The sequence below is a fragment of the Marmota flaviventris genome, chromosome 10 (assembly GCF_047511675.1).
Source record: "Marmota flaviventris isolate mMarFla1 chromosome 10, mMarFla1.hap1, whole genome shotgun sequence".
Taxonomy (NCBI): Eukaryota; Metazoa; Chordata; class Mammalia; order Rodentia; family Sciuridae; genus Marmota; species Marmota flaviventris.
In genome coordinates, this window is record NC_092507.1 from 70,997,869 (window position 1) to 71,025,136 (window position 27,268).

At 35.8% G+C, this 27,268-nt stretch overlaps 2 protein-coding genes across 3 annotated transcripts in view; one reads left to right on the forward strand and one right to left on the reverse strand.

Annotated features, from left to right (window-relative positions):
* The window catches only part of Spata1 (spermatogenesis associated 1), a 43,556-nt gene extending 34,514 nt beyond the window's left edge, over nucleotides 1–9,042 (forward strand). For both annotated transcript variants that reach the window (XM_027935087.2, XM_071617988.1), the window contains exons 13-15: nucleotides 2,231–2,318; nucleotides 4,719–4,789; nucleotides 8,955–9,042. In XM_027935087.2, the coding sequence (XP_027790888.1) occupies nucleotides 2,231–2,318; nucleotides 4,719–4,741 (111 nt within the window). In that variant the 3' untranslated portion in view covers nucleotides 4,742–4,789; nucleotides 8,955–9,042. The remainder of the gene's footprint in view (nucleotides 1–2,230; nucleotides 2,319–4,718; nucleotides 4,790–8,954) is intronic.
* Ctbs (chitobiase) lies at nucleotides 460–18,447 on the reverse strand. The gene is made up of 8 exons (XM_027935089.2): nucleotides 18,083–18,447; nucleotides 17,918–18,040; nucleotides 14,202–14,340; nucleotides 13,034–13,242; nucleotides 8,935–9,106; nucleotides 7,278–7,375; nucleotides 6,851–7,012; nucleotides 460–4,118 (listed from the first exon to the last, which is right to left on the reverse strand). The coding sequence occupies exons 1-8, from the start codon at nucleotides 18,131–18,133 to the stop codon at nucleotides 3,927–3,929; spliced, it is 1,146 nt and encodes a 381-aa protein (XP_027790890.2). The 5' UTR covers nucleotides 18,134–18,447; the 3' UTR covers nucleotides 460–3,926.
* Nucleotides 18,448–27,268: the final 8,821 nt, after the last annotated feature.

Sequence of the window (27,268 nt, forward strand, 5' to 3'; positions counted from 1 at the left end):
GTTTATTATTTAACAATAAATAGCATGAATGAAAATCTATGTTTTTTTAAAAGATGTAGGTTATAGCAAGGCCAAAGGAAAATATAATAAAATTTTACTATAGTCAGTTTAGTCTCAAAAAAAATATATTAAAGATAGTTTTCCTATATTAGAGTCATTCATAAATAAGTCGATGACAAACTTCTGACCTCTCCTCTGAAATCCCATTCAATTTCTTCCCCTCTACTTGGGGATTATCTCATTCTCTCCAGTTATTTTCATATATATTTTTTATTTGTTTTTACTATGAATCTTAGTAAAACTAGATGATAAGTTCTTTCGGGACTGTGCCTTCATTCATTTTGTTTCTTCCATAGGACATTATATATAGTAGATATTTAATAAAGGGTTGTGGGCCTATTTTACTTACTTGATAAAAACTGTGATTATCACATCATAGGAATAATTTCAGAATACAGATGTCTTTAAAAGCTCTTTTGTTGAACACAAAACAGAGAATTATACATTTTCAAACAAGTTATAATACACAGAACAGAAAAATAAGAATGATAATTACAGGAATGCCCTCCATTTACTCTTTATCAGAAAGCTTTATAACACAGAATAATGACCCCTTCTAGATTTATCACTGTCCAACAGAACTTTCTGTGGAGATAGAGATGTTCTATATCTCACCATCCAATATGGTAGCCACTAGCCACTTAGGATATTGAGCCTTGAAATGCTTGTGTGACAGAGGAACTGAATTTTAAATTTTATTAATCTTTAGTTGATTTAAATAGCTACATATGACACCTATCTACTACACTGGATAGTGTACTTCTAGATTCTTTTTACTTAGCGGCACTCTTGAGTTTAAGTCCTGGTTCAGCACTAAGAAGCTTAAAAGTTAAAAAAGAGAAAAAAAAGATCAAAGGACAATTTTTAACAAACTATGAAGTAAACATTCATATACAACCTAGACTCAGAAACAGTGAAGGAAAACCATGTGTTTACTCAGTGTATTAGAGAGAAAGCCAAGATGGAAATATGTACACTGAAAGATAGTTGGGTGAGTAGAAAGGAGTAATTAAAATGCCCCCAGAGCCTTCAGTTATGACTCCCCAATGTTCTTTTCTTCTGGAAAGCATGCTTAGATCCCACCTTCTTTGAACATGTTAACCTTATAAACATCACATATGCTTTGCATGTAAATAGTATAAAATTATAAAGACAAATGAAGAAGAAAAATAAACAAAAACTCCAAAATACAAAAACCCCTTAATTACTAGAGAACAAAGTTTTCAGCTTACAGACTATAAAATATTTCCTATATTTAACCATAGTGCCTGATTGGCACATTAACAGATACTATAATATTTACTGATTTCTGAATGAACTACCCAAAACATCCCTACATATAACATTCAGAACTAAGGGACAGCAATCTAGCCTAAGTCTGTTGCAACCATATTTATTCAAGATAGTATAGCATAAGTAGTGTTTCTTGAAGTTTAATGTGCTATCACCTGGAAAGGTCGTTTTAAAATGCAGCATCTGGCTCTCTAGGACTTGGAGAAGCCTGAGATTCTTCATCCCTAACAAGCTTGCAGATAATGCTAATGGTGTTTGTCCACCAACAGTACCTGGAATAGCAAGGCCTCTGGTCCCAGGTGGCTGTGCCACTTTTTAACTTTATACCTTGAGCAAGATACTTAGTTTCCTTGAGTCTTAAGTTTCTTGAGTTTATTCCATTTTATAATAAATAATAGTATGTGCCTCAATAAAAATTTGAAAAAAATCAAAGGATTAATACATTTAGAAGAGTGCTTAGCACAGAGTAAAAACTTTTATATTTCTTAAATATCTGTTTAGTTCCTAAGGACTAGGAATTAAGGGTTTTTTGTATTTCTGAGTTTTTGTTTTTCTACTATTTTCTTTACCCATTAATAGCAACAGATTTTTGAAGCTTAAGAAAAATATAAAATTCCTTCTCACCTTATTTAGGACAGTTCAGTTGTATTATCTGTATATACTAATAAATGAAATTATCTCATAACATACCTAGTTATATAAGCATAGTTATTAAACAGGATTTATGACCTATGAATTTGCTGTAGTAATCCAGAGGGAATAAAGGCTGGAAGGCAAATGAAAGAAGGCAGTTAAAACAGTTACAAAATTGACAGTTCTGATCTACTCCTAGAAGGGTACAATGAAATTCAGTTTTGAGAGGTAATTATTTTTATAGATGAGAAAACAAGCAGCTTCAGACTTACGAACACTGAAAGCTGAAATGGCACAGAAGAAAACCAATACATCTTTACAATCTCAATCAGGTATGTTAATTTAACTTATTTGTTGAAAACTTTCAATATTTATTTGAACAGATTAAACCTTGTTCTCCTTGTAGTACATTATATAAATATTAAGATTAATGTATCAGTTTAAAAATAAATTTTTAAAAAATCCTAAGATTTGTCTCTCTTTACTTTTCACGTGGGTATTACAAAGTGTTTCAGGAAATACTAGATGTAGCATAAAGCTAAACAGATTTCAAGTCTATTACCTATTATTTTGCAGTACTATATTTTATAAATTTAAAATTACTTTTTGTTAATGATAAAATTTAAGAGCTAATATAACTAACATCTAATTTCAAAGAAAATACATTTTAATAAATACTATGTATTTACATAGAAAGATTAAATTTGCTCATTAAATCTTGACTAAAAGCAATTGTATAACAGTGGTAGAAATTAATATCTAAGAATTTTTATTAACTCATTTTAAATAATTTAGAAAAATAGAGATTCTTTTAGAAACATGAAGTAATTTAATACATAATAGGTTAATTTTATTCTGTAATAAACAACTTATAGGAAGGGATGATGTGCTGGAAAGACAGGATTAATATAAATCTAGAGTTCCAGGATGCAAAATTCTAATCTCTATTCACAGGAACCAGTGCAGCACAATGAAATTCTTAATTACCTTATGAAAGAACACGGATTTCTTTATGTTTAGGAAAGTCCTCTGCATAAAATTAATCTTTTAGAGAAAGGAACTAGTTGAGAACTCAACATCTTTAGATAATTAAAAGTAAGATGCAGATGCAGAAAAAGAAATTTTTAACCTTGAAAACTAGCCAAGAAATAAATTCTACATGTTCATAAATGAAGGTAACTGAATAATTGGAAGTGCAAATAATAGTGACTAGAGTCAAGTTCAACGCCATTATTCCTACTGTAAAAACATTCCGCACATAAGCCTCATAAAAATAATTGGTTTGGAAAATATTAAGTAGCTCTAATTTACTAATTCACAATATTACTGTTATCTTCTGTTTTGTATTTTGTGAGTACATTTAATTCTTAGTATTTCTTTTTTTTCTTTATTCACTGTCAGGAAGTTGACATTATTTCAAATACCTCAAAGAATATGAGTATGTACTATATCGAATCAGAAAGCAGAAAAATTATTTTCATCATTTTGATGAACCTAAACAGAAGACACTGAATTTCATGTTTAAAATTTATTGGGAAAAGAGTACAAAACAAACTTCTTCTCAAAGGCTATATTTTTAAAACTCTATTCTAAGCAAACAATTTCTACTTCAAGTTATGGGTCAAAATGCTAGTTTTAAAAATATGTATAATTTTTCCTAATTATAATGCTGAAACACACTAAAGAGGAAGATTTAACATGTAAGTTTGATTTGTTTCATGCCTTTAGGTTTCTGGGTATTTAAGATTTTTATTTCTTTCTTTCAAATTCCATCAAACCATTTCTTTATTCTTTATCTGGTTTTTTTTTTTCAGTATATTAGTAACTAAATATATAGCAACATGACAAAAATGCATGTATTTTTTAATCTCTTCAGGAAACAGATCTATTTATACAGATAATTTTTAAATCTTCAGAGTTTAACAAGATGTTTTTCTCTGTCACAGCTTTGGCTTTAAGACTTTCCACATTTCTTCAGTTTGCTGTTTGGCTATAGCATCTTTTGAGTAGTCAAGACAGTTTGCATTCCACATGCCGATGCCCAGTAAACCATAGTTTTGTATATATGCTGCCTTCAGAGAAATGCTCTGAGGGTTATCATACCACACTTGATGAAAATATCCAGCATGATCCTACACAAATAAATTAAAATGGAAACTTAAGGTATTTAGTACAGTAAAAGGGAAAAAGGTTTCTTAAATCAAATTATTCAAAAAGCAAATTATTCAAACTTCACAGCACAATACTTTCCTGCTTTATTATTCCATGGTTCTATATCTGCTATTTCCTAGAGATTATTGTTTAAGGCACTTTTAACAACAAAGATTATACAAATGAGTCTCTTAATGTAGATTATTTAAGGTTCTTCTCATGTTCCCTAAAATTCTCTCCTTGATCTGATGCAATGATTGTCAACCAAGATGTATATCTGAATCATTGTAAAGGTTTTAAAAATATAGATCCTGGGGCTGTGGGTATGGGCCAGTGATAGAGCACTTGCCTAGCATGTGCAAAGCCCTGCATTCAATCCCCACCTCTACAAAACCCCAGATTTCTGGGCCCCACACCATATGAAATCTATTGAATCAAAATCCTCCAGCAATAGTGCTGAGATGTATATTTGTTTGTTTTGTGTATGTTCATTAGGTATTATGATATGCAGCTGAAGGTAGGAGGAACTACTGCTCTGGTCCTTTAAAACCAGCTTACATACATTTTTGTATTCCCTACAGTTCCTGGAAGTGTGCCTAGCTAGGAGCTTACCAGATGGGTTTTTTAAAAGATGAATCAGCCAAATCAAAAGGTAATGACGATGGAGGAGGAAAGTACCCACTTCTCCTGGTTGTACAGAATGGATTCTAAGAGACTGTTAGGCATGACTTAATAGGTAATTTAACACAGGCCCAATTAAGAATCATTAATTAGATTCTGATCTTATTCTCTCTCTCTCTCTCTCTCTCTCTCTCTCTCACTGGGGATTGAACCTAGGGGCACTCAACCACTGAGCCACATCCCCAGCTCTTTTTATATTTTATTTAAGAGATAGGGTTTCGCTAGTTTCTTAGGGCCTCACTAAGTTGCTGAGGCTGGCTTTGAACTCACAATCTTCCTGCCTCAGACTTCCAAGCTGCTAGGATTATAGGCATGCGCCACTGCGCCCAGCCTGATCTTATACTCTCGAGTTCTACTCTGTATAGTTCTCTCTCAGAAAGCACATAAGCTACTGGATAAGAGATAGAGAATGCCAGGTGCAGTGGCACACACCTATAATCCCACTGGCTCAGGAGGCTGAGGCAGGAGGGTTGCAAGTTCAAAGCCAGCCTTAGCAAAAAGCAAGGTAGCTAAGCAACTCAGTGAGAGCCTGTCTCTAAATAAAAATACAAAATAGGACTGGGGATAGGGCTCAGTGGTCAAGTGCCCCTGAGTTCAATCCCTGGTACCCACCTCAAAAAAAAAAAAAAAAGATAGAGGAAAAAGGAAAGGAGCAGACCTAGGCAAAATAGTAAAGAAAGGAGAAAAAAGATACGAGGTAAAAATAGACCTGGGACTAAGAGTAACTTACTAATATTTATATTCCTCTGGGAAACTGCAATTGTGAATAAATGCCAACCAATTTTTATCTATGGTAGTACTTCTGGAGTTAGAATGTTCTCCTAAGATGACTAACTTGGTAAATTAATAAGTATAGTAGATTCATTTCATACAAGCATATTGCATCCTAAATCTTGTACCTATCCTTTAATATTTTTAGGTTCTAAACAAAGCCATACATGCTGTAGTAACAGTTGTTATTCACTATCAAAGGACAGCTTGCAAAACCTGCACCTAAATATGAAAAATCTTTGAAGATCAAAGACATAATTTTGAATTTGCCACCATCCTACTTAGTACTTTGAGCTTTTTTGATAGTTAATGAGAAATTTCAAATGTCTCAAAATAGTGAAGGAAGGAAGGGCAAATTGATTGATTTAGGCCTGATTAAAGCATACAGTCCTTCCAGAATATTGAGTCCAAAATGAAGCTGCTAGGGCTGAAACAGCAGAAGAAAGCAGAATGAATTCTTTTCACACAACAGAAACTTGACTTTGATTACAGAATTTTATAATAAAAAAGAGGAACAAAAGAATTATAACTGGATTGTTTTCTTAAATACAATTAAATGGCCTTCAAGGGTCATCAAAAACGTTTTCTGAATTCTATAACTTCAAAAATGTGTGTACCAAAACACAGAGTGAAGGAATAAATTCTGGTGCTCTTCAGCATAGAAAGATGACTATAGATCACAGTAACCTATTATATAATGTGTGGAGATCTAAAAGAGATGAGTTCAAAGGATCCAAACAAAGAGTCTCATCAGAATCTTTAGGTTACATTGAAATGTAGGCTTCCAGAGTTTAGTAACCTATTTTGGCCCAAAGCCCTTTCAAAAGCAAATTTTGTAACATTATTGTCAACTGTTAAGAAGTCGTATTTGTAAGATGCATGTTTTTATAGCATCATCTAAATTGAGTGGCAAAGCAGAGTACTGCTCTGCCAGAAAACTAAAGTTCCTGATTACACAGATTCAAAGTCAAGTTTATATGTAAACAGTAGTCTGCATGTTGTACTCTAAAACTGATGGAAATTCTTACACCAAATGTCTAATTATAAAAATATATAGTTATACAGAGGGGCTGGGGTTACAACTCAGTGGTAGAGAGCTTACCTAGCACATATGAGGCACTGGGTTCGATCCTCAGCACCACATATAAATAAATAAACTAAAGGTATTGTGTCCATCTACAAACTTTAAAAATTTAGAAATATGTATATAGTTATATGAAAATTAACAGAATAAATGTTCATAACTTGTAAAAAGTCTTACTTTGTAGTTATAATAAGGAGCCATCTGTTCTTTATTCCATTGGCTTCCAGAAATAGAACTATTTATTTGCTTCATGATCGTTTTATAGGGCACCTGATGTCCTGCAGCATCACTACAAGGAGCGCCCCGGAAAGGGACTTTTGCAATGGTACAAACATGATCCTAGAAATGAAAAAATATTCATGTTATAGATTATCAAACAAAGCTATTTATTATAAATAAAACATGCAACAAAAAGAAAACTGACCATACAGAATAAAAGTTAAAGAAATTTCGTTATGAGATGAAAATGTATGACATTCAGAAGCTTCCATGTGATTAAATAATTTAAAATAAATTTTTAAGTTTTCAATATATTCTTAATGAAACAAAAGAGGCTCTAAATATATAATTGGAAAAAAATGAATAACAAATGACTTGTTCTTACCTCAGAAAGATTCAGGCAGGTATAATCATAACCATACCAAGGAATACCCATCACAAGTTTCTTAGGGTTAATGCCCATCTTGATATAGTCTTTATACCCTAGTCAAGGAGAGAGAGAAAAAAACGTTTTTCCTTTTCAATATCTATTAATATGTTCATAGAAGCCATGCAACCACCCACAATCTAAGTTCATAAAAACATTTATGCAAAATACTAATAGTGTTTCTCTAATATTATAAAATTAATCCCTTAAGAATTATAAATCCATATCTTGCTTTATACCCACTTCTTTTTGAATCAAAGAAGGCAAACTTCACAAAATCTAACTGCAGAAAGAATGATTCACTACAGGAAAATATGCTGATGTTATCTGTTCACTGCTAAGATATGATAAGTTTGATATTCTAAAGTTTCATAAAATTTCTATAAATCTTAAGCTTTCTGGCAGTGATGCACTCAGAATTTCTTATAAAAAGTACAAGCATTCCATGTTTACAATATCCTTTAAGTATCCTAGCAATAGCCTGGGTAAAGAAATGTTTCTTATTCTATAGTAAATAATCTGTACTTGTAGGAAGCAAAAAGAAAAAAATGAACAAATTCTAGTACATCAATCATTTTCTTGCCCAATGCTATAGAGATACTTCCAGACTGTCTAGAATGTTGAGCTACATAAATTTATTGCTTTTCAGAGCCTTTAATATTTACTCTGCCCTTAAATCCCAAAGAAGGGTAGGATATGTTTTATTTCCCAAACACTTGAAAAAGAGCAGTATAGTGATTAAAATTAATCTCTTCCATGAAACATTGTTTGAGAATCCCAGATTATTTTGTAATTTTAACAGAAAAAGTGGTTATTTTTCAAATTTAAATAGTATATGCTTATGATCAGACTATTCTATTCAAATTAGATTACATTAAAATCAGGCTGGCTTCTAAGATTTTGACCTCTGTATGAAAAGAAAAAAAAATTACTTATAAATTAACAACTAAATCTCAATACCAACTATCCTAGCAATTCAGTTGAGTACAAAAGATAGCTATCTTTTATCCTACCGATTAATGGAATACAAACCAATCCAACTTTGTAAAGGATAATTCAAAGACAATATCATGTGAACAACAGTTCAGAAGTACTCTTAATTCTTACAGGAATATAATTTTTATGTATTATAATAATAAGATAAATCAATCCTATTAATTATAAATGGTATGTACCCATATTATAACTGTCTTTGATGTTAAATTACTTAACAATTATTTTAACAAAAAAGTATCCTGTCATATTCTAGATAATCTTCTTCATGTGGTTTCATGACAAGCTTATTGGACTTTTAAATCACAACTGTAGAATTCTTAATAGTTGTGAGACCATTAGAACTAACTCCTTTCATCTCATCTATAATGGAGGGTTAATGGTAATATATCTATCTCACAAGGTTAGGACAATTCTTAGAAGACTTAAGTGAGAACTTTGAAACTTTGAAACTTTTTGTAAAGACTAAATCTCTCTGGATTAAATGATCTTTATATGTTTCAAGCAAGCTTCACAAATAGAAAGGGTACATAAATAACTAAGAATTTCTGAAATATAGGTATATAAAGCACAAAGTTCTGGAATTAATGTTACTAATAAATGACCATTCATGGATTCTTACCGGTTACTGTCTGATTATAGGGAGCATTGGCTGCTGCAATACATTCTGACCAGATCTGACTTTGTTCATCATAAGACATCACAAACAGAAAGTCACAAGCATCTGCAATTCCAGTGTAATTATAACACCTTCTGTCTATGTTTTTTGGAGACCAAGCTACATCAAAGGTTACCTGTGTAAAAACACATATGTCATTTTATGTACCATGATCAAACATGCACATTACACCAGATGGTTTTTAAAATTATTCTCCTGTCTCATGCTACCCAAGAAAAAAGAACTGCTTTTATCATATATGAATAAAGGATTTGACACTCATAGAAATAGAAGAGTTCTACAAAATATGTCCTTTTTACTACACTGGATTGGTCTAGACATGTATTTGGATATACAGTGATCAGAACTGGGGCACTGTATAGATGAGGAAATTTAAATCCAAATGTCTTCAGAAGCTGGGCTAATACAAGTGATTGAAAGAAGCAGGTTTAATGGCAATAGGGTGTGGTAGGACTACTGAACAATTAGAGAGTAAAGGCACACTAAAAAATTTTAGATACAAAAGTTGTTAGCATAGCCTAATTGCATTTGAGCCCATGAGTCACAATTACCTTATATGGTAGGTTAGACCCATTATTATTACATTTAGAGATTAGTGAATGGTTTGTCACACAGGTATAAATTAATCAACTCAAAATGTTGAACAAAGAAAGAATTTAAATGGTCTTATTTTATGGAAATATTCAAAATAAAATGAGTGATATATTATCTTTCATTTTGAATGGTAAGCCATCATTCAATAAGGATATCTCTTTAAAATATCTGTTTATTGCCTTAACCAAATATTAATTTTATGTTAATGTGTATAAATGTTCAATATTATCACTAAAAGTTGTTTTTTCTTAATTAGGCATTCAGTAAACACTTATTGATTAACTTAAAAAATTGAAAATACTTTAGGTATTTTTTATGCTTTGGCATAACTCATTTCAAGACTTTCTCAAAGCTCTAAGTATTCTCAAAGCTTTAATTCACATTCAAGAAGGCTGTGCTTTACAAGTATAAGCTTTCCCCAATAGTTCTACCACAAAATAGCTTATGAAGTGAAATTTGTACATATTGGACCCTACTTTTTTACTACCTCCTATTTCAAAACAAAAACTAATAGTAAAACAGATAAAATAAATGACTACCTCTAAGCAGATAAAAATCTTCTGAATACTAAGTATATTCACCTGAATTTCCTGTTACAATTAACCTTCTATTTTTGAGGAAGTAGTATTAGCATATTAGACAAGAAATCAAAAGACTTGGGTTCTATACAGTCTTGGCCCTGTTATAACTTGGTCTTTGCCACTACTAAGTCACTTAAGATATCTGAGTTTGTTTTCTCACCTATAAAAATGAGAGTATAAAAACTCTTCAAAGGCATTTCTAGCTCTTCATTCCATGACAACGATATTGTGAACTTAAATCATCAATCTTTCCTCCAAACTTATTTCCCACTCCAGATTCTATTTTGATCTTTTTTTTTCTTTTCTTTTCTTTTCTTATCATCAGTTTAAGAACCTTTTTTTGGCAGTGGAAGATACTGGGGATTGAACTCAGAGGCACTGAGCCACATGCCCAGCCCTGTTTTGTATTTTATTTAGAGACAGGGTCTCAACTGAGTTGCACCTCACTTTTGCTGAGGCTGACTTTGAACTGGGATTACAGGCATGCGCAACCACACCCAACTTGGTTTAAGAACTTTTGAGCCATCTTCTGACTCTTTTCCTTCCTTCATACCCCAAATCAAATAAATTATTTGAGTGGCCTCTCACAGTTGTTCTGCCCTTCCTTGTTCTTAATTAACTCAACAAATATTTATTGAACATTTGCTGAATGTTAGTGATCTCTCATCCCAATCCAAAATGTAAACTTTAAGTTCCTAGATAATTGTAATAGTACTTATCTAGTCTTCCTTCTCCTCTAGTTTTATATACAATTGTAGAATAATCTCCCCAAACACACTTCTACCCATACAACCTTTTCCATACAGAATAAAATGCACATTCTTCAGTGTAATATTCTGGATCTTCATAATATGGACTACCTTTTCAACTGTACCTCCAACTAATTCATCTAGTATAAACTTGACATAGCAGTCCAAATTGTTTTACTTACCTCTCAAACATGGAAATAGATTTTCCTTTGTAAAGTCTTTGCTCAACCTCTTTGATCTTGCCTTTTCACTACAACTTAATCAGAAATGGCAAATAGGTAGTTACCAATTCTAACCTACTAGTAACAACTATTTAGAGAAATAAGGAAACTTTTCTGAGACCAAAACTTATGAGGAACAAAAGGTATAGTGCCCTATATGCCAGGGATATTCTTGATTGTACTCATCTGAAAAGCTAAATTCCAAACATACCCTACTTTTATAAAATCATAGAGCTGTCAGTCCCCATATCATTTATTATTTTCCAGTGATTCTCAAATTCTTGATGACAAACTACACCAAAATCACCTAGGGCACTTGGTAAAAATGCAATTCCCCAACACAGAACTATTGAATCAATCTCAGGAAATTTACTACTGAGCTACATCTCCAGCCCTTTTTGCTTATTTTTTTGAGACAGAGTCTCACTAAGTTGTTTAAGGCCTCAGTTAACTGCTGAAGCTGGCCTAATACTTGTGATCGTCCTACCCTTAGCCTCCCAAGTTGCTGGAATTACAGGCGTGTACCACCTGATCTCAGGAAATTTTAAACAAGCACTTATAGTTGATTTTGATACCAGTTTAGGAACATAGAATTTACAATGTTCTGTCATGGAATAAACATACATGAATTAGTTCTGCATCTGTGGATTCTGCCAAGCACAGATCAAAAATATTATTTTAAATTATATACCAAGTCTATACATACAAGTCTGTACATACATGTATAGACTTTTTCTTGTCCTCATTCCCTAAATAATACAGTAATAAAATCTGTGTATGTAGCATTTACCTTGTATTAGGTATTATAAATAATGTAGAGATGATTTAAAGTATGCAGAAGTTTGTGCATAGGTTATATGCAAATATACCATTTTATGTATGGGACTTGAGCATCTGCAGATTTTGGTATTCACAGGGTATCCTGGAAACAATCTTCCATTGTCTAACCTAGTAGTTCTTAATTATAATCATCTATGAAACTTTTTTTTAAATTATGGATTCTGGACTTACCCAAAACCTTCTGAATAGTAAGTATTGGGAGTGAGTCTCCAGTATATATGTGTATGCACATCCAAGTGTTTATTCTTTTTTAAGACCCCTGGTTATGTTGATATGTGGCCAGGATTGAGAATCGGTTATTATCTTGTTACTAACACATTGCCTGGCAAAATGCCTGTGTTATGATCTGCTCTAATCATGCTCATTATGGAAATGGGGAAGTATACTGCCTATTGTCATAGCTCCAATGAGTTCTATGGAATAAATCCTTTGAGCTTTATTGTACCTTGACTACTTCACAAGTAAATCAGACTATGGAGCAAGGGAGACATTTTCCCAGAACTACCTCAACCCTTAGGCACCAGCTGTTTCTATCCTGCACTGGTTAAAGCCAGGTAGAACCTCCCTGATTCTTATTGCCCATTGCCTATCCAATATCCATACCCCCACTGCAAGGCAAGCAGGTAGAGTAATCCCAGTGTTATATTTTGGTTTGAATGGAGACCACTTAGTACTGTAAAATTCCTTAAATAATAAAATTAATACTTCCATGCTGGGTGTGGTGGTATATGCCTGTAATCCCAGTGGCTTGGGAGACAGGAGGATTACAAGTTCAAAGCTAGCCTCAGCAAAAGTGAGGTGCTAAGCAACTCAGTGAGACCCTGTCTCTAAATAAAATACAAAATAGGGCTGGGGATGTGGCTCAGTGGTCGAGTGCCCCTAAGTTCAATCCCTAGTACCCCCCAAAAAAAAAAAAAAAAAAAAAAAATTTTTTTTTAGAAAATAGGTGACAAAATTCAAAATTCTTTCCCATTCCATCACTATAAACATTATATTAGTCATACCTTCATTTTTAGAGGAAAATATGGAGTTTCTAAAAAAATAAATGAAAGTGTACCTGTGATCCCTCAATCTCACGATGGAAAGAGTTTGTGGTTTCTTTGACTAATGCTGTTAATGCATCATATTCAGGTGATAAACAAGTAACTTCTTGCTCTATATCTATATTAATTCCATCCATATATTGTGTTTTGGCCAAATCCAGTTTTTGAGCTATCCAGGATGTTCTGAAAGTAGGATCAATGATATCCTTTATGGACACATCTCCTGTGAAAGAAATAGACATCTTTTGTGTGTATATATATGTGTTTCACAGTTCAGTGCTATTTATTTCACAAACCCATTTTCAAAGAAATCAAAATTTCTTTAAAACATCTCATTATTTTGGAATATAAGCCCTAATCTAAGTTTTCCAAATGGAGAAATCATGTACTAAAATGACATAAAGCTATTGCTCGCTAATCTCCAAAATAACTATTACAAATAAAATTCCCAAACTAGAAGCAGAAATTGTGGCCTATTACTAACTAAAAGTCAACATGCTAATTTAGCAGTCATGCTTTACTCAAAACCATGAAGTAGTTTATTTAATTCTTTAAAAACATCTGTATTTGTGAAATGGAGTTAGTAGTATGTAAGATTAATTTTAAAGTTTGAAAAAAATAGATGAACAGGGGCTGGGGATGTGGCTCAAGGGGTAGCGCGCTCGCCTGGCATGTGTGCGGCCCAGGTTCGATCCTCAGCACCACATACAAACAAAGATGTTGTGTCCGCCGAGAACTAAAAAATAAATATTTAAAAAATTCTCGCTCCCTCTCTCACTCTCTCTTTAAAAAAAAAAAATAGATGAACAGAAAAAAGGAATTTTTTAAAATACTATGGATTAAACCCAGGAGTACCCTATCATGGAGCTACATCTCTACCCCTTTTTATTTTTTAAGGTAGGGTCTTACTAAATTGCTGAGGCTGGCCTGAACTTGTGATCCTCCTGCCTCAGTCTCCCAAGTAGCTGGGATTACAGGTATGTACCCAACTGGGAAAAAAAAAAAAAAAAAAAATATATATATATATCCTTTTTTTCAGTCGGGTATACATATATATGTATATATGTATGTATATATATATATATTTTCCTAGTAAAAACTATAACAAATGATAGGTAAATTTACTAACTGGCTAAACACTTATATCTGGTAAAAAAAAAAAAAAACAAAACACACACATACCTTTCAGAACTACTCTGGCTCCTTTTGAATGAGCATAGCACATAAGTTCTGAGTCATATTTTCCAAAAACTGCCACAGTTGTAATCTGTGACCAGTCATAAGATTTCCAAGTTTTCCCTCCAATGTCAAATACAAATACCTGCCAGAAAAACAGGGATAAGCACCATCATTTAAATCAAGAATATCATGATAACCACCCAAAATAATATTAAATATCACAATATACCAAGCATTATATCAGGCACTGAGGGTCCAAAAGTGAATAAGATATAAGGGTCCCAGTGTAATTGGTGGCAGAGTAATTAGCCAGGTCTGGAAAGTGGAGGACAGGCCAGGAAGAAATAGTGCATGTGACAAGGTCTGGAGGCAGAAAGAGCATAATGGTTGGGTAACTATTTAGTGTGGCCATGCCTAGAGTTTAGAAAGAGAACATAGAAAAGAACCAGAGTGTGGTAGGTAGGGGTTCAGTCATGAAGAGACTTGTAAGCCATGTGGAAAAGTTGGTACTTATTGTGAGTAAAAGGAAGAGAATAGTAAGTTTTTAAAATGAGAAAGTACTCACTTTAGAAAAATCTCTTGAGCTGAAGTGGGAAATGGATTAAAGAGGGGCCAAAGCTGGAGGCATAATAGAGAAGCTCTTGCATGAATCTATGCAAGAGATGATGTGGATGGAGCACTGGAGATGAGTGAGGTAATTGAACAGATCTGGGAGAATTAGAGGCAGCTAATTAACAGGACTTTGTGACTAATGGAATGAGCAAGGCAAGGGAAAGGAGTTTGTTAATACTCAGGTTTCTGGCTGCTACTGATGAAGCCATAGTTACTGCATTTGTTACTATATGTTTTTTGATGAGGGTGACTTCTTAGAATACTATTACAATTCAATCCTAAGAGCTGATGCTGTGTTTCTCCAGTATTTCCCTCCCAGCTAATTGTAGAAGCTCTGAAATTTTACTAATCATGTTTGTTTTATCCCAAGGTACTAACTGATTCAGCAAATATTTACTGAATTTCAATACAATGGGAGGGTGGTATTTTGCAAGGCACTAAGGATATAGTGGTTAACAAGACACACCAGGTCCATTGGGAGTTAATCAGTTACAACAATACTCCTGGCCTTAAACAAATACACGTAGTCATAACACTATATTAAAGGGGACCCACTAGCCAGGTGGGGCAGGAAAATTCCCAGATGGGGAGGACTAAAATCTGTAGAATGACAAGGGAGGAAGGTTCTAATGGACAAAAAAAAAAAAAAAAAAAAAACATTCTCAGATGAAAGAACAAAAAATCCAAAGTCCCTACACTTCAGAAGGATTTTGAGACTCTGAAAGTGAGATAATCATGTAGAACACAGAAACCTTCACTTTATGTGGAATCACATACAACTGGGTTATTTGGCAAGATCATGTAGTTTTTAGACCACAGAATTTTGGATTATAACCTAGGATAGATGGGAATCCATTAGTTTGAAGCAGAGGAGGGGCATAAGATTTGCTCTAAAAAGAGATTGACGATGGAAGCTATTGTGAGAATGGGTGTGGGAGAGGCCCAGGGGAACATCAACTTTAAAAGTTAGAAATCTCTTAATTTTCTCAACCCTCCCCCCCTTTTTTTTTTTAACTTTTCAGAAGTATCTTTGTACAACTCATTTTTCTGCTAAGCAACAGCACAATGAAATAATAAAAATTACAAAATGTGCAACTGAATGGCTCATTGTCTTTGGACTCATATTTCTATCAAAACATCCCAATTTTAATTCTGATAGTTAAGGCTGAATTTGTTTTTTAAAAAAACTATTGAGAAAAAATAAGTTAACATAAGTTCAATCTATTGGGGGAAAAACTCTTGAGGGGCTGGGGTTGTGGCTCAGAAGTAAAGTGCTCACCTAGCATGAGTGAGGCACTGGGTTCAATACTCAGCACCACATAAAAAAAGAAAAAATATATTGTCTCCTACTATAACTAAAAAATAAATATTTAAAGAAACTATTGAGAGCCTGTGATATAATAGAAATTCTTTAAAAAAATTAATAATTGGATGAACCAATGGAAAATATGGGAAAGCCATATTGTGATTTAGGCTAGGAGTGAATGCTTAGTATGCACAGGCCTTGCATTCAATTCCCAGCCCTCAACTCCCCCCAGTTACATATAATTTATTATATATAATCAATTGTGGGAGGAAGCCACATAATCTAGACTTCCTACTTAAATACAAAAAAAAAAAAAAGCCAATAAAGGATCCATTTACTATGAACATACAAATAATACATAATTTTGCTTCTTTATAAAACTGATTTCTTAAAATACCCACAAACACTACATGGCCCAAATATTGTAAGCTACAAAAAAAAAAAAAAAAAAAATCAGACTGTTAAACAAAAACAGCTTAATTGGCTTGTCATTCAGCTGAAACAGCTCCAGTGCCTCGGATTCCCACTTAAGCAAAGTGTGAACCAATATAAACAGTAAAAGGAAATAAACTTAACCAATCAGTAACCAACTAACCTCTAAGCAGGAACTTTCCACCAGATCATACCCATATAGACAAATACCTACCTAGAGCCAATCAAGTAATTACTTTGTTTCCATGTTCAGCAGATAATAGCCAGCCTTACACTTTGGACTTCTCTGAGCTTTTTATGGTTTGAGTGCTACCAAGAATCATGAATTGTTCTTTGCTATTTAATTGGTCTAAATTTTTTGTTTCAGGAAGATGTTAAGTTTCCACACTAGGTAGGCTCTCCAAAATACTTTCACCAATTCTATTTCTTTTCCTAAAGTATGTATATGTACTTTTTAAAATTGGCATTTAAATGCCCCTGCCTCAAAATTAATAAACTAATTTAAGAGCTAGGAATTGTTTCTATTTCTACAAACAAGGATTCTTTGGACTAAATTTTCTGATCTCTTTGCCTCCAATTCCTGCCAGTCATCAAACTCCGGATGGTTTTCATATTGCTTCGGAAAGGGTGTTTGCCAGAAGCCTTATAAACTGTTAGATTTGGCTGGCGGGGTGTCACAGGACTGTAATCCCAGCGGCTGAGGAGGCTGAGGCAGAAGGATCATGAGCTCAAAGCCAGCTGTAACAATTTAGGGAGGCCTGAAGCAACTCAGCTAGGCCCTGTCTCTAAATAAAATATTTAAAAGACCTGGGGATGTGACACAATGGTTAAACGCCCCTGGGTTCAATCCCCAGTACCAAAAAAATTAAACAGGCTGGTGTGCTATAAAATAAATTTCTTGGTGGTGTGGGGGTGCTAAGGGCTAATAAGTATAAAAACTAAAGGTAGGGAGAACATCCTGCCTTCCAATGTACTGTTGGAGTGCTAAAATTCTTCATATTAAATCCTCTTTCTCTTGGAAGCCAATAAATGGATCACCCTATCACCCTACTCTCCTTGTGTATACACCCCGGTGCTGCCCCAGGAAGCAGAGCAGGGTGATGAAAGGAGTGGGCCAGCTGAGGATCTGAACACTTGCCCATCCAGGCAGCCGCTTAGCCTGTGAGACTTGGAAGCAGTTCCTCAACCTGTCTGCGCCCAAGTTTCCTCATCCATAAATTGTAGGCAATCTGTAAACAGGACAGCCTTCCGGCGAGTGGTCAAAGTAGGTGTCAGCACCACCACCACCTCTAGGTAGGGCTCCGTCCCATTCTAACTTCTCTCCGGGCTTTGAGGGCCAGACCCGGAAGCGCAGAAAAGCGACGCTGACCTCAAAGTCCGGGCGGTGTTGGATCGGGCTGCAGAGCTCGGGCTCCGAGCACGGGCAGTGCGTCCCCGCCGCGAGCAGCGGCGCCAGCGCCAACAAGAGCAGCAGAGCAAGCCTCGAGTAGCCGCGGGGCGCGCGAGCGAGGAGGCGGGGCGCGCGAGCGAGGAGGCGGGGCGCGCGAGCGAGGAGGCGCGGGCGCGGGAGCTGGGGCCACGACATACCAGCTGGGGAGCTCGGCCTGCCAGGCGCGGAGCGGGGTCGGCGCTCGACTACCGGCGTTGGGACGGTGCCCGGGAAGGTCCCCGCAGCCTGCGGGAGTCCGGCCGGCAGGCCTAGCGCGTGGGCGGCTGAACCGGATAAATACCCGCTCCGCGGCTCGTTCCAGCGAGTGGCACGCGGATCTGTGTCACGGTTGTTTGGTACTCCTTGTGGAGCCTAAGGACAGAGGAAGACACCAAAATGGAGAAGTAGGGTGTCTTTGAAGCTGATGACGCAGCAATATAGATGCAGTGGCCAGAAAGATTGCTGTGGTTGGGTTAAGTGCTGAGTTAGGGTGGAGGCTGAAATACAACTTCCTCCCTGTTCAAACTCAGGAAAAACCCAGACCCACCAGGACACAAGATGACAGCAACAAAATGCCGGAAGCTGGAAAGCATTAGTATGAGAAAGCAAAGAAATAGATGAAGGCTGCTTGAAAAGCATTTGTTAGTGAACCCAGATTCAGTGGCTACAAATGGAGAAAAGGGACAGCGGTTTGCAGATGGACTTCTCAGCCCCAGGGGCTTGAGGAGTTTACAGGATAGGAATAATGAGAAGGATAGACTAGAAAAGGAGAGGAATATGTTTTCTGGGAATAAGTGGAGATCTTTCAGGTACCCAGGGCCATTTTCACTCCTTTCATGGCCTGGTGTTTCCTGTCATGGTGGCTTGTAGGTGTCTTTACCCTTGGGAACAGGGGAAACAAGGCAAGTCAAAGTCAAGTTAACCCTATTTCATAGTTTTGGACAAACCATTTCTCAAATGTTAAACAAGTATATGTACAGAGCTGAGTAGAATCTGACTCAAAAGTTAAGGCAATAAAGGAGACAGACACCGTATGAATAGAGAGATGCTCTTTTATCATCTATTTCCCTGCAGGAACTAAATGACCCTACCAGAACAATTTTAGAGGAGGAAAAGTTTATTTGCGGGTTCTTGGTTTCAGTGGTCTTAGTTCATCAAAGGCTGACTCCATTCCTCTGCCCTGGAAGTGAGGCAGAACATCATGGCAGAAGAGCATGACTCACATGATGATCAAAAAGCCAAGAGGCTCCACTCTTCAGATACAACATATATACCCTATAGCCATGCCCCTAATGCTCCATTTCCTTCAGCCACACTCCACCTGCTTCCAGTTACCATCCAGTTAATCCCATCAGGGATTGATTCCTGATTGGATTAAGGCTACAACCCAATCAGTTTACCTCCAGACCATTTTGTATTGTCTCACACATGATCTTTTAGGGAACACTTCACATCCAAACCACAACAGATGCCAAGCCTTTTCATCTGATTCTAGTCACGTACGGTACAACCATAGACACAAGTGAAGAGTTATTGTTTTCAGCAAAAGAAGCCTTCAGGTACCTGAAAAGTAACCTAGGCTTATCATCATAACTCTCCTGTTAGAAATGTTACCTACAATAAGACTAGCAGGAAACAACTAATGTATTGTTGAGCTATATGACCTCCAAAATTAGTGATTTATAAATCAATTCAGAGCAAATGAAGCTAGAGGGTTTAAGTTTTTTCTCTGTAAGAATTAAATTGCCAGATCCTTTCTCCAGTTTCAGGTCCCTGGTCATCTATCCTGCTCCCACCTGTACTGAAGTTGGGAGGTTTAATTCTCTGGAGAGGGGAGCTTCCCTGGTGAGTGTTTGAGTGCTATACCTAAAATGGGAGTAAATAAGCAAAACTTTGTGCCACTGAAAAGAAAGACCCTCATCTGTATCTCTCCCCATGCTGACCAAAATCTGACTAATCCAAGAGGTTGACCAAATATACCAACAATGAGGTTGGTATCATACACCAGATCACCCTATAGTGAAATTCAAAGTCAAAAGCAAGGGCCATTCAAAGATTCCTCTTTTTACTCATGTTTTACTTTATCATAGTCCACAACCAAGAAAATCTAATAATATAGAAAAATCCTAAGAATCAAAAAAAGGAATATGGAGGAAATAGAAATTGCAGAGATTTTTTTTTTTTTTTTTTTTTTTGGTGGTACTGGGGATTGTATCCAGGACCTTGTGCATGCACGGCAAGCACTTTACCAATAGAGTTAAAAACTGTGAACCACCCTAGATGCCCTTCAGTAGATGAATGGATGAAAGAAAATGTGGTGTATATACACAATGGAATATTACTCAGCAATAAAAGAGAATAAAATCATGGCATTTGCAGGTAAATGGATGGCACTGAAGAAAATAATGCTAAGTGAAGTTAGCCAATCCCCCAAAAAAACAGATGCCGAATGTTTTCTCTGATATAAGGAGGCTGATTCATAATGAGGTTGAAGGGGGAGTATGGGAGGATTAGACAAATTCTAGATAGGCAAAAGGGTGGGAGGGGAAGGGAGGGGGCATGGGGATAAAAAAAGATGGTGGAATGAGATGGACATCATTACCTTAAGTACATGTATAAAGACATGAATGGTGTGAACATACTTTGCATACAAACAGAGACATGAGAAATCATGCTCTGTATGTGTAATATGAATTGTAATGCATTCTGCTGTCATATGTAACAAATTAGAATTTAAAAAATTTTTTAAATAAAAACTCCAGAAATTGCAGCGAGAACACTTTAAAAATTCATAATATCCAAAGAAAGGCAGGAGAAGATGAAGCCACAACAGGATGCAATGGGGGAAATAAGAATGCTTAGGAAATAAGAAAGAAAATAGCAGAAGTGGAAAAAAAAATCAACAATTGGTAACATTGAGAAATGTACAGGGAAAAAAAGAAAATTGGAAGAGTAGAACAAACAGGAAGAAATTAGTAATTCTTAAGGCTGCTTGAGAAATACAGAGAAATGAAAGTTGTGTGGCAGTTGTGTGCAATGAATCAAAATGCATTCTGCTGTCATATATACCTAATTAAAATAAGTTAATTAATTAATTAAAAAAATAAAGTAGGAAAGTTGAAATCCTCCCTAAAAGATGATGAATCGCATGACAATTTGAGCATCACATGGCTCTAGCCCAGATAAGATTGTTGGAGAAGAAATTATAATGCCTTGGAAGGTTACATATCAGTTGCCACCTTCTCTCTTCAGGGTAAACAGTCATGATGAAAGTACACAAAATATTTTTTTCCTTTCTTTTCTGATACAGGAGATTGAACCCAGAGACACTCTACCACCGAGCTATATCCTGGCCCCTTTTAAAAATTTTTGTTTTGAGAGGGTCTCTTTAAATTGCTGAGGCTAGCCTCAAACTTGCAATTCCGCCTCAGCCTCCTGAGTATCTGGGATTAAAGATGTGCACCACCACACACCCAGGCACAAAAACATCTTTTTATTGATGAGGTACAGAATAATGTTAGTAAAGGGCTAAGACTGATAGATAAAACCAATAAAGTGCTCTTAATACAAATGATTTCTCTGAATCTGATTGTCTTTTAACCCACAAGGACATTTAACCAGCATGTCGTTCCCATGGCATGAGACTATAGTCTGTAATACAGAAGGAAACACATGATCTACCTATGTTGGGCATCCCCAAGATCATCCTCAGATTTAGTGATGCACTAGATGAACTCACAGGACTTAGTTGTATTTATAGCTAAGATTTAATATACCAGAAGGATACAAAGAAAAATCAGCAAAGAAGAAAGTCACATAAAATGAAGTTTGCAAGAGACCCATGGAATAACACAAATGCATAACTACTCCAGCATCAAAGTGACAAAAGTTGTGAACTGTTGTCTACCATGGAAGCTCATCAGAGACTCAGAAGATGCTAGAAACTATCCCAAATCCAGCAGTCTTGGGCCTCCAATAACTCCCAGCAAGCTACCCAAATGAGGAATTCCTGTAAATCTGTGTATGCATAAATATCTATATATGCTCATATGTATATAGACTTTCCAAAAGGATGCATGAGAAAGTTAGAACAGTGTTTGCCTCTGGAGAGGGGAAAAAAAATAGGTGTCTGGGGAAAAATGGGATGAAGGAGACATTATTTACTCTTTTGCTCTTTTGAATCTCATATCATCAGAGCAAGATTTAATTAACTGTATGTTAAATATCTTTAACTAATTTAACTTTTGTCCTTTTTCTCCTCTAGATGTAAGTAGAACAAAATATTCTCATTTGCCCCAAGCTTTTTCCTAGAATGAAAACTCCTCCAAAGGTACAAACAGAATTATCTGGCCATACCTAGTGGCTCACGCATGAAATCCCAGCAATTCGGGAGGCTGAGGCAGGAGAACTGCAAGTTTCCAGGTCAGCCTCAGCAACTTGGCAAGGCCCTCAGCAACTTAGCGAGGACCCTGTCTCAAAAGTCAATATTTTTTAAAAACTTTTTTAGTTGTAATTGTCCAATTATTTTATTTATTTATTTTTATGTGGTGCTGAGAATCAAACCCAGGGCCTTGCACATGCTAGGCAAGCGCTCTACCACTGAGCCACAACCCCAGCCCCAAAAGTCCATATTTTTGAAAAGGTCTGGGTATGTGGCTCAATGCCTATGGGTTCCATTCCCAGTATCCCTCACCCCAAAATGTATTACCTGTAGTTTATAGCTAAAGTCAGACATAGCCCCAAATTGTGTTTTCTATAGCATCTTTTATTGTATATAATAGTGCGGGTGTCCCTGGGGGGACCTAAATACTTCACGTGAAATAGCCTTGACCCTGTAAACAACCTAGTTATCAATAGTTATATAAAAATCACATTCAGATTATGAGTGTGCCAGTAATTAGCTCAGATTATTTCAAATAGCCTCTTGTAGTCATCTTTTTGTTTCCTAGACTTTAGACTTTCCATTCTCTGACCCATCCAACAATTCTAAGGTTTTTAAACTGCAGTTTTGATAAGAAACCCCTGCAAAACTTCTTAAAACTCAATGTGAGTCCAATATGTAGAGATTCTCATTCATTAGTCTTGTTTGGGGCCCAAGAATGTGAATTTAAAACAAGAGTCTCAGGTGATTGTGATGCAGGTGGGTCGTGGCATATCATTTGAGAGGCACTATTCTAATTAATATTTTTATAATTTTTCTAAAGTACATTTCTGTTATTTCACTACCTTTTCAAAAACAGTTCCCTATTTAATATGGCAGTGTTTCACAACCATTTGGGGAGTTTTTTGTCCTTTTAAGGATCGATGAAAATTTATGATCTCGATCTCTCTCTCTCTCTCTCTCTCTCTCTCTCTCTCTCTCTCTCTCTCTCTCCCCCTCTCTCCCTCCCCCCTTCCCCCCTCCCTCCCCCTCCCTCTGTCTCCCTCCCTCTCCCTCTCCCACCCCCTCAAAGTGCAGATGCACGTTCTAGCCAATTTTATGAATAATTCTGAAGTTTATCTACAGAGCACTGGGGCACTTAATCTTAGGAATAAGACCAAGAAGTGATTATTCCACTCCTCAAGTGGCATAATATTTCCTTTACTGACAATTTACTCATGCCTCCCTTGTCTAGAACTTACCAGTTGCTTCTCCTTGACATTCTCCTCCTGATTGACACTTTGTCCCCTCCCACAGCTAACTCTCCATGCAAAAGGCTCAAATCCCCCAAAGGAGAATTCCAGAAAGTAATAACAATTGATGCAAATGCAAAAACTCAGACTGACTGGAGCAAAAAGGAGGGAATTTGTTCATTCAAGGAACTAAAAGTTTATGAATAGCTCTTTAGGACCCAGAGACTCTAATGATATCACTAGCTCTTGGTATCATCTTTCATATCTTGGCTCTGTTTTTCTCTGAATTGGCTTTCATTCTTTGTCAGCCTTTTCCCTTATAGTGAAAACACGTTTGTCAACAGCTACAGGCTCCCCTAGCATTTGCAGACTTCAGACAAGGGCACAAGTGGAAATTCACATAAATAAACTCTAAATATTTTAAAGTTATAACCAACCCAACAAATTTTCCTTAATCTTGAAAAATATACTTAATAATGACATGTATGTATAAATGACTATAATGACTATAATTTTTATGACTGAAAATCAAGTCATTAATATAATTACATTTAATTATTATTATGTAGGTGTAATGGATTTTTTTCTGCTTATTATACAAAAGATATTTTTCTATATTTCAGCTAAATGACAAGAAAACCCTGCAAAGCTTCTTAAATCTGAGTGTGGGTCCTATGCCTAGAGATTCTCATTCACTAGCTCTGTTTGGGGTCCAGGAATATGAATTTAAAACAAGAGCTCCAGGTAATATAATAAAATCAAGATCTTCACATAATTTGTAAAACAAGTTGTCATTATCTCGTAAACTTGAAGAGTCACATCCTGTAGACCCAGCAACTTCAGCCTCTCCCATGGTACAAGTATCTTCATAGTCCTGAGAAGACAACTGGATGGGCCCAAAAGGCTTTTCCTCTCCTTTTGTTAACTAGGAAGAAAACTGGCTCAGCAGATCTGAATTAGGTCAGCTGATTCCAGCTGATGAGTTCTGGAAGCTTCCCCTTTTTAACAAAGCTCCTTTGGGATGGGCTCACAAAGCTTCCATTGTTACATCATGATGTAATTTTCCTAAGTATGCAGCCGGTGGAGTTGGAAATTACCTTTCTTCTTGAACTTTGATCATGACAAGTACAGACATCTGTGCTTAGCCTAAATTGTGGTACAATGAAAGTTTAGAGAAATATGCATGGTATACTAAATCTCTAATTGGAAAAAAAAAATTCCCCCTAATGAATCCTATCTCATATTTGTACTGCTAAGCCTCAAGAATGGGAGTCATACCCTTTTGCCTTACAGCACTTCTGTTTGTTGTAGCAAAAAAACTTGAAAAAACACAAATGCCCATTGACAGGGCATAGAGATGCTGTGATATATTCATTCAATGGAATGCTATATAGCAATGAAGAGGAATAAACTAAAGCCGTAGGCATCAATATAAATGAATCTTAGAAATATGATTAGAAAAATCATGCTCTCGAAGAATACCAAAATACAATACCATTTATATAAAATTAAAGTTCCAAACCATATGTCAGAGACCCTTACATATGGGGGAAACCATAAATAAAAGCAAAATCATGGCAGTGATTTTCTGGTGAGGGTTGGGAGTTAGGTGATGGAGTTGTATGAAAGGCAGATGCACATGAGGGCAATTAAAGCTATTGGTACTTTATTTATATGAATTAAGCATTCAATTTATAGAGATTTCTCCATTGCTATCCTTCATAATTTACATTTATGATGTTTTTCATGTCTTAAACATTTTATAAATTTTAAGTATGAAAAAGAGAGATGTAGCTCAGTTTATTTCCTCAGCTGGAGAAGCAGGAGGAATTCCTAGCTAGCATTCCTTGAAACTTTCTTGGGCAGAAATAATTGTCATAGCTGGAATATATGGTTTGTCCACCAGAGGTTCATATGTGAGAAGCTTGGTCCCCAGCACAGTAATGTTAAGGTGGTGGATCTTTAAGCAGTGAGGACTATTCAAGGTAATTGGGTCATGAGGCACCACCCATGGAAAGGATTAATGCTGGTCTCATGGAGTAAATTGATTCTTGGGAGAGCAGGTTGTTATAAAACAAGGCCACCCCGTATGATTGGCCCTTTCTGCATGAAGTGGATTCCCTTTCCATTTCTCTACCACATTGTGATGCATCCAGAGGGATCCTTTTCAGAATGACAGCATCATGGTGTTTGGACCCTCCAGCCACCAGAATTGTGAACCAAATAAACCTCTCTACTTCATAAGTTACACAGCCTTAGGTGTTTTGTTATAGAATTATCTGTAAAGATGAGTAAGGTTGAAGGGGTGGAAAGGCCCTCTTCCATGATCAGAGCTTTCCTCTGGATCCTTTCATGCTAGAAGTTTCCCAAATACTCAAGTATAAATAGGAACCCAAGGGTGGGGGTGCTATTAAAAAACAGTTCAGGAGCTGGGGTTGTAGCTCAGTGGTAGAGCACTTGCCTAGCATGTGTGAGGCACTGAATTTGATCCTCAGCACCACATATAAATAAATAAAATAAAGGTCCATTGACAATTAAAAAAAAGCAATTCAAACATGTTATGTTGATGACATAAATATATAAGACTAAAAATTCTTTTGTAATCCAGGTTGGATAGCTGTTGTCCACATTTGTGAACAAAAATATTAAGAATCTAGGAAGTCTCAAAGAATTGAGCAATTCTAATCATAGTGATACAATCAGGGACATGCTATTCTGAAATTGTTTACAGTTCCTCAAATGCACTTTGCTCTTTCAGGCCTCATAATTCTGTACATGCTATTTCCTCTCCCTAGACGTACCCTTCCCCACCTCTGCTTTGCTGTGGTGCTTAGGCTTTGGAGGTTCTGAAACATTCATTCTCTTAAATCTCGGTTTTCTCATTTGCAATCTAAAATGGTAATTTCTTATAGAAGTGTTGTGATGACTACATAAGAAAAATGAATAAAAAGTGCTTAATATTACTTCTGATGCCTCAATTACACTTAAAAATTGGTGATCATGACAATAAATGTTCATCACTTAACTCAAATACCTTTCTCTGAAGTGTGTAGAGCTCTCCCAAACTGAGTTAGGTGGACTTCTCTGTTTTCTCACCACCTCTTTATTATGTACTTATTATACCATATTGTAATTGTCTATTTATATGAGTTAAACAAAAAATTTTGAGGACTGTTTAATCTGCTGTGAGTAACAAATATTGTTCTAAGTGCTTGAGGTCAACCAGAAAGCCAAGATGTCCCTGTGCAGCTTATAATCATATTAGTTCAGAAATGCAATTGTTTTCAGGTAGTAATTAGTACTGTGATAGGATTTGAGGGGGTTGTGGTTGCTCTAGAAAGAATAACTAGCAAAAAATTAGAAGAAGCTAATCATGCAGTGGCATGGCAAATAGGGAGTACAGAGGTATTGAGACTGAGAACAAGAGTAGCTTGCCCCAGGGGCAGAAAGAGGCTCATTATGTACCTGAAGCACAATGAAAAAGGGATAGAGAATTGAAGAGGAGACCAGACCACACAAAGTCTTGTTGCCATGATTTGGGGCTTTAATCTAAGGTGGATAAGAAGAAAACCTTTGAAATGTTTTAAGCAGAGAAGTAGCCTGATCTGATTTGTATTTAAAAAGATTATTCTGACTGGAGTATGGAAGACGGATTAGAGAGGGCTTGCAAAGTAAATC